This window comes from Stegastes partitus, unplaced genomic scaffold (genome assembly GCF_000690725.1).
Source record: "Stegastes partitus isolate 25-593 unplaced genomic scaffold, Stegastes_partitus-1.0.2 Scaffold414, whole genome shotgun sequence".
NCBI classification, from domain to species: Eukaryota; Metazoa; Chordata; class Actinopteri; family Pomacentridae; genus Stegastes; species Stegastes partitus.
The window spans coordinates 420,611-435,193 of record NW_007578145.1 but is presented as its reverse complement, the minus strand read 5'-3'; the positions used below and the strand labels follow the sequence as shown (position 1 = coordinate 435,193).

At 38.6% G+C, this 14,583-nt stretch overlaps 2 protein-coding genes across 3 annotated transcripts; one reads left to right on the top strand and one right to left on the bottom strand.

The window, feature by feature from the left end:
- Positions 1 to 1,122: 1,122 nt before the first annotated feature.
- Positions 1,123 to 7,025, bottom strand: LOC103360086 (guanine nucleotide-binding protein G(I)/G(S)/G(O) subunit gamma-5). 2 transcript variants are annotated; one of them, XM_008285742.1, is made up of 3 exons: positions 6,872 to 7,025; positions 2,202 to 2,328; positions 1,123 to 2,028 (listed from the first exon to the last, which is right to left on the bottom strand). In XM_008285742.1, the coding sequence occupies exons 1-2, from the start codon at positions 6,962 to 6,964 to the stop codon at positions 2,203 to 2,205; spliced, it is 219 nt and encodes a 72-aa protein (XP_008283964.1). In that variant the 5' UTR covers positions 6,965 to 7,025; the 3' UTR covers positions 1,123 to 2,028; position 2,202. The 2 variants fall into 2 exon arrangements, with proteins under 2 accessions (XP_008283964.1, XP_008283963.1); XM_008285741.1 differs by having other exon boundaries at positions 2,187 to 2,328; positions 6,872 to 7,023.
- Positions 7,026 to 7,807: 782 nt separating this feature from the next.
- On the top strand, positions 7,808 to 14,431 carry clpp (caseinolytic mitochondrial matrix peptidase proteolytic subunit). The gene is made up of 7 exons (XM_008285740.1): positions 7,808 to 7,886; positions 10,669 to 10,770; positions 10,984 to 11,055; positions 11,161 to 11,257; positions 12,816 to 13,003; positions 13,137 to 13,242; positions 13,733 to 14,431. The coding sequence occupies exons 1-7, from the start codon at positions 7,875 to 7,877 to the stop codon at positions 13,957 to 13,959; spliced, it is 804 nt and encodes a 267-aa protein (XP_008283962.1). The 5' UTR covers positions 7,808 to 7,874; the 3' UTR covers positions 13,960 to 14,431.
- The last annotated feature ends 152 nt before the right edge of the window (positions 14,432 to 14,583 follow it).

The window sequence follows — 14,583 nt, the reverse complement described above, 5'->3', positions numbered from 1 at the left end:
CCGGGTCACCGCGGCCACTGTGTAAACACCGAGGAGCGGACGGCCGCTGGTCAACAGCAGCTCAATACGTCATGGCTTCATACTAACAGGAGCTCTTAATATAGTGGTTTATTGAATAATAAAAATAATTAAAAATACTTGTGAAATAATAAATACGTATTAAAATGTAAATATTCATATACATCATCTCAAATCTATGTTTATTCATTTTTTTCTTTTCTTTTATTTAAGATAAAGTTTATCTCATAACAAAAAATAAAAATTAAATACAAAAAATACAAAACAAATTAATATTAAAATCTAAATATCCATATACATCACATCAAATCAAGTTTATTTATTTTTTATTTTATTTAAGGTAAAGTTGGTCTTACAAGAAAAATTAAACATTAAATTAAAACAAAAAAAATCCCAAACAAACTAATTAAAATTGAAATATTCATATACTTCATATTAAACCCATCCATCCATCCATCCATCCATTTAAAATCAAGTTTATTAATTTATCTTTATTTTATTTCAGATAAAGTTTATCTTGTAAGATAAAAAATATCAAAAATACTTTTTAAATAAACTAATATAAAATTTGACCTATTCATATACTTTAGATTAAATCAGTTTTATTGATTTATTTTTGTTTTATTTAAGATAGTTTATCCTTTAAAATACAAATAAAACAAATAGAATATTTTTTAAAAAGTAACCAAATAATAAATTAATATTAAAATGTTCTTATACGTCAATTCAAATCAGGTTTACTTTTTATCTTTATCAATTATTTTATATATGATAAAGTTTATCTTGTAAAATAAGCCTTTATTAATCCCTTAGTGGAGATATGTGCGATGTTACAGCTGCAAAGATTTAATTGAGATTTAAGAAATCGAGCACAAAAATAAAACTAAACCAAAATATACATAAGTACTAGTTCTAGAAATAACAGTGTTGCACATGTCAGTGGTATTGCACAGATTCTTTTATGGATAGAAACTCTATGGGTTACCCCCAGTGTTCCAACAAAGCCTACACCCACACATCTGTACATATGTATTACAATAATATACATATATGATTAAAAGAAGAACATGTGGGAAGAAAAAAAAACATCAGGAGAAAACTGGATAAAAGACATTGTGGTAATAATTTAATGTTTTCTAAATGACACAGTCGCATCTAAAGAATGAGGGTTTACATTTGGTACATTAACTTGACAGACAGCAAAAACCAAAGATATTTAGGTTACAGTCATGTAAAACAAAGAAGAAACACATTGAATCTTTACACTGAAGAAGATCAAATCAGAAAAAAAAATTTGCCTGAAGGAATGAGTCCATGATGAGAATAGTTGGCACTTAACTTTGAGTTGATTGACAAATCAATAAATGGACTCATCACTGCAGCTTAATGTGGGTTTTATTCTGAAAAACTCAGATACAGCTTCAGTGGCACAGAAAACTGAACTCATGGTAACATTTAGTTAGTTAAAGGCTCCCATTTCTGAAAAACTGGTGACTGGAATTAATATATCAAAATCAGCAGATGGTAATTAGAGTTTATTTTTGGGGGGTTTTTTTGTTGTTGTTTTTTTTTTTTTGCTCAATGCTTGCTGTTTTTTTTTGTTTTTTTTTTTTAAAGGAAATGCCAATGCAGTGATAACAAAGTTATGACTACAGTTATGATTTGTATTAGAAACATGTGGAAAATTCATAAAATGAGATTGTTCTGGGCAACATTCATAAATGAAAACAAATCTGACGGTAATCTGATGTCTTCCAATGTGACTTTTCATGGGTCCCCTTTTCATCAGACACAGACTTTTATCATCAAGCATCAACCCCTGTTGAAAATTCTACTGTAACTGAGTTGTGGGTTTTGGATTTGGTCATGAAGGCAGAATCGTAGCAGTAAAGTCTGTTGTGTAGTCCTCTGAATGTACATATAGTTATTATTGTCTTCAATAGCGTTGCACGACAGAAATCCCCATCGGAACAATCATGCATCTGAGTGTTTTTTCACTCCTTCACAGTCCTACAAAGAGAAAAAAAAATAGATCAGTTTCGCTTGCAGGGATGAGTCTTGTGCTCTACAAGACAACGGGTCAGTTGTTCAGCAGCTGCAGACGTAGAAAACTATTGAAAAAAGGAAGCAAAGGGCAAAATTTTAAGAATATAAAAACACGATTATACCAGGAAGAGAGGCACCTCAGAGGAGCACACATGACTTGGGAGGCCGGAATGGGTTGTCGCTGGAGGGCACCCCGGTGAGGAGAGGGTCTTTGTGGGCATTTTGCAAACAGAAGGTCTTCAGTTCTGCAGCGGCCTGAGAGACCTGAACAATACACAGACATGAAATGAGTGTGCAGCAGCTGATTGTGGTCAGCCGGCAGGTACGCAGAGCTTAACCCTCCTGTTACCTACAAATTCACTGGCATCTTTTATCCTTGGGTTCCATCCATCTATCCATTATCTATACACCGCCTAATCCTCACTAGGGTCGTGGGGGGGCTGGAGTCTATCCCAGCTGACTCAGGGTGAAGGCTCCTTGGGTTCCTCCAGCAATTTAAATCTCCAGAAAATTAAACTTGTTACCCAAGTTTGTGTGTAAATAGCACTTTAAATAAAACTGAAAAAAGTGTGTCAATTATTTAGAGATGTTAAACATTGAATGGGGTCAAATTGGTCCCAAAGTTAACAGGAGGGTACTAATGTGATCTAACACACAGTCCTGTTTTCATTTTGGATGTCACTAGCTAAGCTGATTTAACAGTTTGGTCATTTTGAAGGCTGCAGTGTTTAGTTTTTAGTGCCCCATTATACTCCCTAGTGTTTCTATTATTTTGTCCATTCCTTTTATATCAGTGGGGCTCGTCTAAATAACAGAAACATCTTTCTGTGTAATGCAGTACGGACAGAACATAATTAGCTTTATGAAGATAGGGATTTCTTTTTTTCTTCAGGACTGTTGCATTGGGTTGTGTTGGCTTTAGAGGGACCTAATACATTTACAACCGAGTGTATTCTCACCCTAAGGAGACACAGTTTTTTTAAATTATTATCTTCAAAATGAGGGCTGCAAGGCGGCTCGGTGGTTAGCACCGTTGCCTCACAGCTAGAAGGTCGCCGGTTCGTGGGCATCGGGATCTTTCTGCATGGAGTTTGCATGTTCTCCCCGTGCAGCGTGGGTTCTCTCCGGGTTCTTCCTCCCACACAGTCCAAAAACATGTTGAGGTTAATTGGTGATTCTAAATTGTCCGTAGATGTGAATGTGAGTGTGCTTGGTTGTCTGTCTCTAAGTGTAGCCCTGTGATAGACTGGTTACCTGTCCAGGGTGTCCCCTGCCTTCACCCTGAGTCAGCTGGGATAGACTCCAGCCCCCCATGACCCTAGTGAGGATTAAGCGGCGTATAGATGTAGATGGATGGATGGATCCTCAAAATGACCTCTTACACTCTATCAACATTTATTAACCAATCAGAAGAAGGAAAAACAAAAATGTTTAATTTCTTAATGTATAATCAAATGGGGTGAAGACACTTTAGTGATTTTGTCCTTATTCATCCTCATATTCTCCTGTTTTCTTATATTATCCAAGTATTAAAAACACCAGTGTTGGGACACTTGATAACAAACTTTGGGAAAAGGGAAAAAAATAACTCCGATCATGCTCTCTTAAATTGCTAAGTTTCAAACACACCAGGCAGGAGTGTTGCGTATCAGAAGAACAAGTTGCATTAGGAGGTGTAGGATCCAGTGTTTTTTAACCTTTATGAAAGTAAAATCACTCCTTCATTCGACCCTACACATCATGTTAATCTTACTTATGAGAAGGACTAACACAGCAGCACTGTGTACTATGGGGCAAAAAATAAAGTTCAATTATTTCCAGTCTCTTGTATGATCTACAGTTTCATTCTAATATCTCTCTCTACACAAAAACAAGAATTAGCTTTCTTATTATCAAAATCACACACCTTACCCGAGCTTGCTAGTGTTATATGTGTAAGACCGATGGAAGTCAAGGCAATGTTGTAAACATCGTAAAGAAAAACCCTACTGATGCCCTTTCTTATCACACTAGAAAAGAGCGGCTAATGTTAGATGCTTTCAAGCTGTGGTTTTGCAACTGAGACAGGAGCTGGAACGAGCTTCCACAGCTGCTTTAGTCTCAGGTTACACACTGGTGTTGTGTCCTTTTTACTACAGCAGAGGAAGCGCACTGCATTTGTGCACAATTCAAGTATTTAAATATATGAACCCTACAACGCAGCCTGTTCAAACTGCTGAAAAATGTTTTGGTTGGAGGAAATAACCCCAATGAAGTGAAGTCATGCGGGTCATCTTGGCTTGGACGGGAACACGCTGAGGATGTGGTGCATTTATCAGGCAATGAGGGGCTAATAAAACACTCCTGATTAAGGAAACTGTATCAGGCTTGATTAAAACTAAAAAAATCACAATATCTCAGCTTTTCCCACTCGTTTCTCGCTCCATCTTCATCAAGCTCCCCGGCTTCATTTAACCGCAACATAAATCCCCGAAGTGCTGCTTTAGACGACTGTTGATGAGTCCAGTTTCACACTCGAAAGAACAAAGAGTGAAATCTCAGAGGCCCTAAAACTGCTGCACTGCTTTCTGCGAGTCTCTGTGGGGAAGAGCCGATACATCTCCGGTTCAAAGCGCTCATTGATGTGACATTTATGCGCGGCATTTTCCACAATCTGTCGAACAGCATCCCCAGATAATAATCTTTTTCTTATTAGCTGAGGGTTTTTTTTTTCATAGCTACACTGTAAAAAAAAAAAAAAACACAAAAAAACATTTAAAAAAGGTGGAATACTGTAACGTTCTGTAAAAATAACTCTGATTCAAATATAATATTACAATATAATTTGATAGTCAAAAGAACAATTTTACTATTTGTAAAAAAAAAAATTGAAAAAACTGAAAATAAAAAAAATGATGTGGATGTACAGCATGATCTGTTTTTGTTTGTTTGTTTGTTTGTTTTTAAAGATAAGTTAATTAATACTTTTTTAAAAAAAAAAAAGATGTACTATTTTATTAGTCCTCAATACACATATTTTTCTTTCAAAGAACCTCAACAACAGTAAATTAATTATTTTTTTGCTAATTTATATACAATAAAAAATGGTCTGACAATAAAATAAAAAAAAGGAAAAAATATATAAATATATCAAAGTTAACGTAAATTTATGTTATTATCTGACAAAATCGGGAACATCTGTAAAATAACAGTAAATTGTTTAAAGATGACAGTAAAATGATAATTCAAAAAATACATAAATTCATAGCTACCAACTAACTTACATTTGTCCATGATGCTATAAAAGTTTGCTGATGCTCGCTAGCTCTCTATTTAAAAGAAAATGATTTAGTTTTCTTCTCTTTCAATAGTTACAGGTCCTATAATAATAGAACCTATAATACACTGATGACATGGGATTAATATAAAAACAGTTTAACAAGTTTAATTCCTCTCTGTTTCTTTAAATCTAGATTTTTTTCCCCAGTATTACAGATGATTTACAATCTCAATCAATTACACAGCTTTCCCTGGCCTTTAAACCAGCGTTATATGTGTAAAACTAGCAAAAGAAAAGCACCAAAGATTTGCAAAAATTTACAATCTCAGAATCTTAACTGATAACACACAGCACAGTCTTTACTTTGAAAACACAAGAGGCCGTCACCGCTCTGTTGTGTTTGGTTTTCCGTCCTTACAGTAACATAAAGTCCAGTCTTTGGTGTGTGTGTTTTTGCTGTTTGGACTGTAACTAATCACAAGAATTTTCAGACTGGGTTAAACTCCTCTGTGATTTCTTTATTCTGGGAGTTCCCCTCCTCCGACACAGTCTCCCAGCTGAAAACTAGCCTGTTCTAAAATAAGTCGCCGGCCAACAATCACACCAGTCACACAGCAGCACAATCGACAAAGCTATCACTGTGCTGCTCTCGCTGAGAAAAGTCTGTTTTCCTGCCATTTCACTGCACACTGCGAACGGCTTTCAAAAAATATAAAACGTAGTACTTTGGTATGAGTGTCACGGCCTGTTGGGGTAGTTTTTTTTTTTAAATGCAAAAGCTCAAATAAGGATAATTTAAGGCAGTTAAAAATAATTTAGAGGGTGTAAGAAAACACTTCCTGTTACAGTAAAATAGGTTTTGAGTGGAATAAAATGTATTAAATGTGTGTTTCACAGATTAATTAGATGCATCGTGCTCCACTTTAAAGCTCAGGATGCGCTTATGGGCAGTTTTTAGGCCAAAAAGTGATCATTTGCCAAAAATATGAACTCCCCAGTTTAAAAAAAACAACTGCTTTTATCTGTAGGGTGAAGTCACAATGTGAAAATACACAAAACTTTGGTGACAGCATGAGTGTGTCTGTAATACTTTTTTTGGAAGCGAGCAATTAAGATCAAGTGTTTGCAGTTTATAGTATAATCAAGCTTATACATGACAGGCAACATGATCATGTTGTTTGTGGAGTTTAGGTTGTCTAACATCATTGTTTACGCTGTAATCAACATGGTTTGTACATATAAAAATATAAAATAAGGAAATTGACTCATCCAGTTTAAAATGTAACCCTCATGAATGAAATCTCGTCATTCTGATGCAACTTTAACATTTCAGGGGCTGCAATCACTTTTTTGGCAAAGTGGAAAACTGCATTAAATGAGTTGGATTGGTCCTTTAAAGACACTTGAGCAGGTTAGAACCGCTGGATTGATCAGGATCTGAGGCACACAGCAGGTCAAATAAACACTAAAAGTTTAGCAGCTGCCGGTCACTTCTTGTCAACAAGGAGTTTGCAGTGAAGCTGAGCTCAGGTGTCGCTTTGCTGTTACCTTGATCCTGCGGACGCTGGCCTCCAGGCGAAGCTGCTTCACCGCCTTCTGGGCGATGACTAAACTGCTGTTGGCGGCGCTGTTGTTTGACATGACTGAGTCCGAACAGCAGAGAGAGAAAGTCCAAGTACAGTCAGACTGATGCTCAGATGCAGGCTGCGAGAAAAACACACGCTCCAGTGGGAGCTTTCAAAATAAAAGGCCTGTTGACTTAAACGGGATCAGGTTGAGTTCGGATCTTACGCTTAAGTGGCGACAAGCACTGCGAGATAAAATACTGTATCGCGAGGAAACTTATTAAAGTAACCAGTGAAAACAGTACGATGCATGATGATAACTTTTTTTTTTTTTTTTTTAGATTTGAAACTTTAGATAACACATAAAAATAACAACAACCAGTTTTGTTTAAAAAAAAAAAAAAAAAAAGTCGGTTAGTTTTTTTTTGGTCTGTTTTTTTTAAAAGACCATATTGCGAAAAATACTAAAAAAATAAAACATAAAAAAGTACTACGACAGATTTTTAAAATGGAGGAGCGAAAGCTATAACGCTACTACACTTTAAATTAAATAATTACTTTTTTAAAGGATTGGTTTAATTTATTTCAGGTAAATTTTACTTAATAATTCCACATTTATTTATTTCGTGGCCATATTTATTTATTTCAGGCTGTGAATATTGCTTCTAAGTGTGCCGTATTTCACGTCTTGAACTTTATTGTACTGTTTACTTTAAATAAATAAATAAGCATCTTCTTTAACTATGTTTCTTTCAATTCCTAATGTTGTTTTTTTGGTGATACGTTTGTACCTCATGTTCAGTCGTGACCTGTAAAGCGGAAGAAAACGACACGCGGTGGCGCTGATGCAACATTTAGTTGATTTTCAACCAACAAAATGGAGGCGAAGAAGAAGAAGAAGCTGGCGGGTCAAAGGTCAAGCCGGAACTAGTTCCGGAGTAGCTGGGGTCACACGAAGGGGGAGTGAAACCTTAAATACTTCAAAAATGCTGTTACGAGTAAGTACCTGAAGTTGTTTTTACGAACCCGTCTGTCAGCATAAGCGTCATCCTTAAATACGTATCATAGCAAATCGGTGGCGACTGTTGTTAGCGTCGTGTTAGCCTGTTAGCTAGCAGCTTGTGTAACATTTGAAGGCATCACCTCTAAACCTGTGAGCTCCGCGCTGCAGCGGTGTGCTGACAGGCGACACTTTTAACGAAAACACGTCGAGCAGAACCAGCAACATGTCACTCAAGTCTTTTTCTTTTTTACACTCGTTGCTTTGCTTGACAGCCCGTTGTCAACATGTGCTGTGTGGACATGGTGTTCTCAGGCAGGAGTGTGTTTAACTTGACAAACACTGTGTTGGAAAGAAGTTTGAAAACTCTCCACTGCTTGAATTTAACATTAAAATAAATTAGCTTAAATTGCACTTTAGTTCAACAAATCTCGTTGGGCTAAATGTTTAATTAGCTTGTGATTTTAACATTTATGAGCTGCTGATTACATGCTCAGGACTCCATAAGGAAACTGTCTCTTTTTAAGACGCCACTCTCTCCCCTCATAATATCTCAGTTTAAACCCTCATATATGTTACACAGATGTCAGTGCTTGTTTAATGTTTTTTATTAGTGGGGAACTAAAATAGAACAGTCCATATGTTATACATCTGTTATGTCAGTGACAATTGGTTCAAAAATCCTTTATAAACATGTTTTAAAAGCATCAGGTTACTTAAAAATCTACAAGGTGTATTTATGTTGGTTTCTTGTTTTGAGGTGACATTTTACAAAAGGGCTGAATGCACATGAAAATATTGAGTGATGTAACCATGACACAATGAAAAATGGTTCATATTTTATCCATCTACATTGTATGAAAGTTTACACATTATATTGTTTTAAAATCCATCCATCCATCCATCCATTATCTATACACCACTTAATCCTCACTGGGGTTGTGGGGGGCTGGAGTCTATCCCAGCTGACTCAGGGGACACCTGGACAGGTCACCAGTCTATCACAGCCAAACCAAGCACACTCACATTCACACCAATTTAGAATCACCAATTAACCTCAACATGTTTCTGGACCTTGTGGGAGGAAGCCAGAGACCCCGGAGAGAACCCACGCTGCACGGGGAGAACATGCAAACTCATCGCAGAAAGATCCCGGGTGTCCACACCGGGACGCCACCAGGGGATCTTCTAGCTGTGAGGCAACGGCGCTAACCACTGCTCCACCTTGCAGCCCTTGTTTTAAAATGTCACACAAACAAACATCTCACTTTTATCAGAATTACCTCTGAATTTAAATGTGTTGTTGCCGTACTGAGCTGGACAAACTTTGAAAACACGTTTTCCAAATCATCTTTATCAAATTATATTTAAAACATGTTTCAAAAAAGAATGTTATTTCCCTGCAGTAGTGGGTTAGAAAAAAAATCCACATTAGTTTTTATGTGTAATGTCGTACCTTTATGAAAAATACCGGTTACACCGTTTGACATAAACCAGTTAGACGACCTGATCATGTTGCTTTTACACTCAAGTGCCACCGTTTGTTGAAGAGGACATAATACATGCATTCTTAAGTTCAAAATTTGACAAAAAACTTTTCATCTTTTACAATTTTTGTCTTTTTTAAAAAAAAATTAGCAACTGATTTGGTGCTATTCTACCACATAAACTCAGTTATGCTCACCTTTTTTTTTTATGTACATAAGGCGTGAGTCTTGAATAGTTTCACAGTATGTCTGCTTAAGTTCTGTTTGCATTTACTGTGACGTGGCTTATGGTAGCAGAACTCCTTCCTTTGGTTAGCACTGTTGCCTCGCAGCAAGAAGGTCGCCGGTTTGCATCCTGGTGAGGACACCCGGGATCTGTCTGCGTGGAGTTTGCATGTTCTCCCCGTGCAGCGTGGGTTCTCTCCGGGGTCTCCGGCTTCCTCCCACAAGGTCCAAAAACATGTTGAGGTTAATTGGTGATTCTAAATTGTCCGTAGGTGTGAATGTGAGTGTGCTTGGTTGTCTGTCTCTAAGTGTAGCCCTGTGATAGACTGGCGACCTGTCCAGGTGTCCCCTGCCTTTGCCCTGGGTCGGCTGGGATAGACTCCAACCCCCCATGACCCTAGTGAGGATTAAGCGGTGTATAGATAATGGATGGATGGATGAATAATTGACAGTGTAAAGCGTCTTTGAGTGTCCAGAAAAGCGCTATATAAATCTAATCAATTATTATTATTATTATCATTATTTCTCCTTTTTTCTAACATTTTGTTTTTTTTTGTAGTTGCCCCGTTGTTGAGGTAACTATAAAGGAATCGGTCCCATCTGTGAATGGTCTCTAGCTCAAGTCCTAAGGTCTAACAAGCAGATATCTTACTTATGTTTTATTTTTGATTAAATTTTAGGGTCAATCAGTGCAAAAATAGCTCCACTAGAGGTCACTTTTTCAAAAATGCTGTGTAACTTCAAAAGGGTAGAAGGTAGATTTGTGGTATTTGGTGCAGATAAGCAGCCATGTTGGGGCTTTCTGTTGGTGATGTCATATTTGACCTTGGATAAAAAAATTAAGGTCAAACATGTAGTTGTTAAATAAAAAAAAAAAGCAAATGGACACCTCTTTTAGGTTCTTGAATACATTTCACCTCTTTGAAGTAAAGAAGCCTCTTGGATGAAGAGTGAAATATCTTTAGGAACACAAAAAAGAAGTCCAGTTGCTTTCTACTAATGCTCATAGGATTGTCATGACCTGGCTGACTGAGAATCTACACAGCTTGTTTTTTCTGTGTCTTTCAGAGGGCGTTGCACATCGGAGGGTTGACACTGAAACACAGCAGGTCCATCCATCATAGTCCCGTATGGAGAAATCCCCTCATACCCATAGTTGTGGAGCAGACGGTGAGTGAGATGACTTGAACTATGTCTGGCACAAGTAGTAGCCTCTTACAAAGGAGTGTGACGAAGGGAAACAAAAGATAACCCACAGAAATTTCAATTTAAGTTTGTGGTGTCGAATTAAAAATGAGCATTAAAACAAGCAGATGGAAATTCGCCTTGTGGCTTCAAAAGTACCCTAAAATTCTCCTTTGTTTTGTATTTTTTTTGTCACAGGGGAGAGGAGAACGAGCGTATGACATCTACTCTCGCCTCCTGAGAGAGAGAATCATTTGTGTAATGGGTCCTGTAAGTGTCCTCCTGCATGCTCAAAGTGATGAATATCACTGTTTCCCCTCCAACGTGGCTTCAGAATGATTTCTAACTTGCTCATTCTTTTGCCCCTCTGCTCAGATTGATGACTCTGTAGCCAGTCTGGTTATTGCCCAGCTGCTCTTCCTACAGTCAGAAAGCAACAACAAGCCCATCCACATGTACATCAACAGTCCTGGTAAGACAGTCAGTGAAGACACGAGCACACAGAAGGGTTTAAAGTTAAATCCATGGTGTTGAGGCCGGAGTTATGGAGTAGATTTTGGGGTTAGTGAGTTCACTCAGTGTTGCGACAGTTGTTTGCTTCCTCACCATGGTAACTTAGGCGTCACTCTTAACCTCCTGAGCAAGTTTTGTACAAGTTAACAGATCAGCATGCATAAAAACATCACCTACCGACCGCTCAGTCCTCTTGAAAAGTGCTTTTATCTGTCTCCTAAAACAGAGACAGATAAAAGCCCTGAGACATCTAACTTGTTGAGCTTATTTACCTGCTTACATATTTGTTCTTTACTTGTTCATGATTGGTCAGCTGGTGCCAAAAGACAAACAATGCGTGACAGGAGCGGGAGAACACAATATGTTTCGGCTTGTCTGTCCTTGTCTGATAAACACGATATCTCAGGAACACCTTGAAGGATTGCCATAAGCATTCACTTACACTCTTGTTTTTGGGTCCTTTCCATTACATATATCAAGTAGTAGTTTTACATTGATGAGTTTTATTAGTGCGTTTAAAGTTAGACTTTTAAATTTTCCATGTCAGAATATTATAATACTACACTTTCAATATTTAAATGGTCATTTACTATAATACAGTTTTATCAGTTTAACTTTTTACACTCTAATCCTTAGAAGTATTGCATAATAATACTGCAAAAGCAAATTACATTTACCACATAAAAAATATTGGAGGCCTTATCTTGTTATTACGACTTACTACCTCATCATAATTAAAACTAAACAAAGGGTAAGGGTAAGACCGAGGTTCAGCGCCTCCTGATTACATTTGCTCTTCTGCCTGAGATAGTCCTTAAGTATGATCATCCATCCATCATCTATACACCGCTTAATCCTCAATAGGGTCAGGTGGTGCTGGACTCTATCCCAGCTGACTCAGTGTGAAGGCAGGAGACAACCTGGACAGGTCACCAGTCTATCACAGGGCTACACTTAGAGACAGACAACCAAGCACACTCACATTCACACCTACGGACAATTTAGAATCACCAATTAACCTCAACATGTTTTTGGACTGTGTGAGAGGAAGAACCTGGAGAGAACCCACGCTGCACAGGGAGAACACGCAAACTCCACGCAGAAAGATCCCGGGTGTCCTCATCAGGACGCGAGCCTTCTAGCTACATGGCAACGGTGCTAACCACCGAGCCACCTTGCAGCCCACATTGGAAAATGTTACATTAAAAATTAAAAATGTCCAAAGAGAAGCTCAGATCTATCTCTGCAGTCAGACAGGTCACACTGCTGCCAAGTCCTGTTCAATGAGTGTAGTATACATTATCTGGTTTTCTCCTAAATGTGATATCTGCATTTCAAAAGCATGACATTTGCAGACTCATCTCATAATTATGGTTTTCAAAATATGTTCTCTACGTCTTGTCTTTAGTGAATTCAGTGCATTGTACTTCTGGGTGAAGTGATCCTCCACATGTGTGGGAGTAAAATGAGTATGTTTATATGATGACAGCCTCCCTCTCTCTCCCTCTCTCCTGCAGGTGGTGTGGTGACAGCAGGCCTGGCCATTTATGACACCATGCAGTACATCCTTAATCCCATTTCCACCTGGTGTGTTGGCCAGGCAGCCAGTATGGGCAGCTTGCTCCTGGCAGCAGGAACCTCAGGCATGAGGCATTCGCTGCCCAACGCCCGCATCATGGTTCACCAGCCTTCAGGAGGCGCCAGGGTAAGCTGGGCTCCCCAGGCCCTTTTAACACCAATCTGAAATCAAACCTGGGGCAGTTATGACATCTCAATATCAAAGAAGCAAGCTGTTTTAGTGAAACAGGGAAATAATACTGGGTGTGCCATGTGTCCAGGGCCAGGCCACAGACATCGCCATCCAGGCCGAGGAGATCCTAAAGCTGAAGAGACAGATCAACAACATCTACGCTAAACACACAGGGCAGCCACTGGAAACCATCGGTATGTTTGCACAGCTCTTCATTTGCAATCAAGTAGTGAGATGGGACACGATAAAGTGAAGGAGACCAAGACACCACTGCAACACTGCAAACAGAACGATTTGATTCCAGCTACAAGGGGTCGGTCCAGTCCAGTCAGAACAGGATACTACTGACACTAGAAATACTGCAAGGTAGCATATCAGTCTTGTTCATGAGATGAGATGTGGTTCTCGACAGCTGTAGGATGATCCAGTTGTAAGTTATACTGATTGCTCTGCTGATTATTCATGATGACTGTAGTTTTGGTGTAATCACTGGGACTCCTCTTAAAGGTCCTGCATTATATCTTGTTTTAGCAATTCACATCTTCCCACAATGTTATTTTCCAAGTTTCAGCTCAAAATACTACACAGATCATTCATTTTATCAAGCTTGTATGCCCCTGGTTGTAGTGTCTATAGCTTTTTTAGCTGGTGGTAAATAAATGCTAATTTCTCTCCACCTTTCAGAGGGCGTAATGGAAAGGGACCGCTACATGAGTCCCATGGAAGCACAGGACTTCGGCCTCATCGACCGGGTCCTGGTCCACCCGCCCCAGGCAGGCCAGGATGAGCCAGAACTGGTGCAGAAAGAGCCACCAGCAGCAGCCAGTCCCTCACCGCAGGCAGAGACTGCTGCTCCAGAGCAGGTCTCCCCCGGGACAAATCCCCCCTCCTCGTACAAACCTGAACCATGAACTCACCAGAGCAGAGCTGTCCGAGATCTGCAAGCTCCTCTTCAGGATTCAATACCTCACAGGTCCCGAGAGCAAGACCCAGCCTCAACAGTGTTTCTCTTTTCTTAAGTAGGTCTTTCTTCCTCGTATTTAGCACTGTGCAGTCTCTACAGATAGTACTGCTCTACGTACAGGGATCAGTGGTGACATGTCTTCTTAGGAAGGTATCGTTGGTTTGTTTTTTTTAGTTATTCATTTCTGTGCTCTATGAAATATAAGTCAAAGAAATGATGGCTCGTGACTGAAAAGTAGTCAGCAGTCATCTTTCTGAGTCCACACACTGCTGTTTAGAGGAGGGGAAGCCTGTTCAGACGACAAAGCCATGTCTTTCTGTAGCTACCTGTTGAAGATGTCTACTGAGGAGTGGAGAAAGCCTGTATTTGATAATTCATATTTGTAATAAATATGAGAATTTTGACCACACTACACAAAACATGCCTTTTCTTGATCCACAGTTGTCTCAGATTTAAACAGTGTTTCATCCCTGGGAACTGTAATTGTTTAAAATGTGCAATTATTCACCTTTTAAAAAGCACAAGTTTTTAGCTGCAATTTGTCGGCCATGTTTTATAGACTGGTGACATT

What these genes read in the sequence shown, in the direction of transcription:
- clpp (XM_008285740.1), top strand. An exon ending in CATGTACATCAACAGTCCTG is followed by an intron (nt 11,258 to 12,815) that starts GTAAGACAGTCA and finishes TCTCTCCTGCAG; the next exon opens with GTGGTGTGGTGACAGCAGGC. An exon ending in GCAGCCACTGGAAACCATCG is followed by an intron (nt 13,243 to 13,732) that starts GTATGTTTGCAC and finishes TCCACCTTTCAG; the next exon opens with AGGGCGTAATGGAAAGGGAC.
- LOC103360086 (XM_008285742.1), bottom strand. Translation starts at nt 6,964, where the DNA reads ATGTCAAACAACAGCGCCGCCAACAGCAGTTTAGTCATCGCCCAGAAG. An exon ending in CCAGCGTCCGCAGGATCAAG is followed by an intron (nt 2,329 to 6,871) that starts GTAACAGCAAAG and finishes TGTATTGTTCAG; the next exon opens with GTCTCTCAGGCCGCTGCAGA.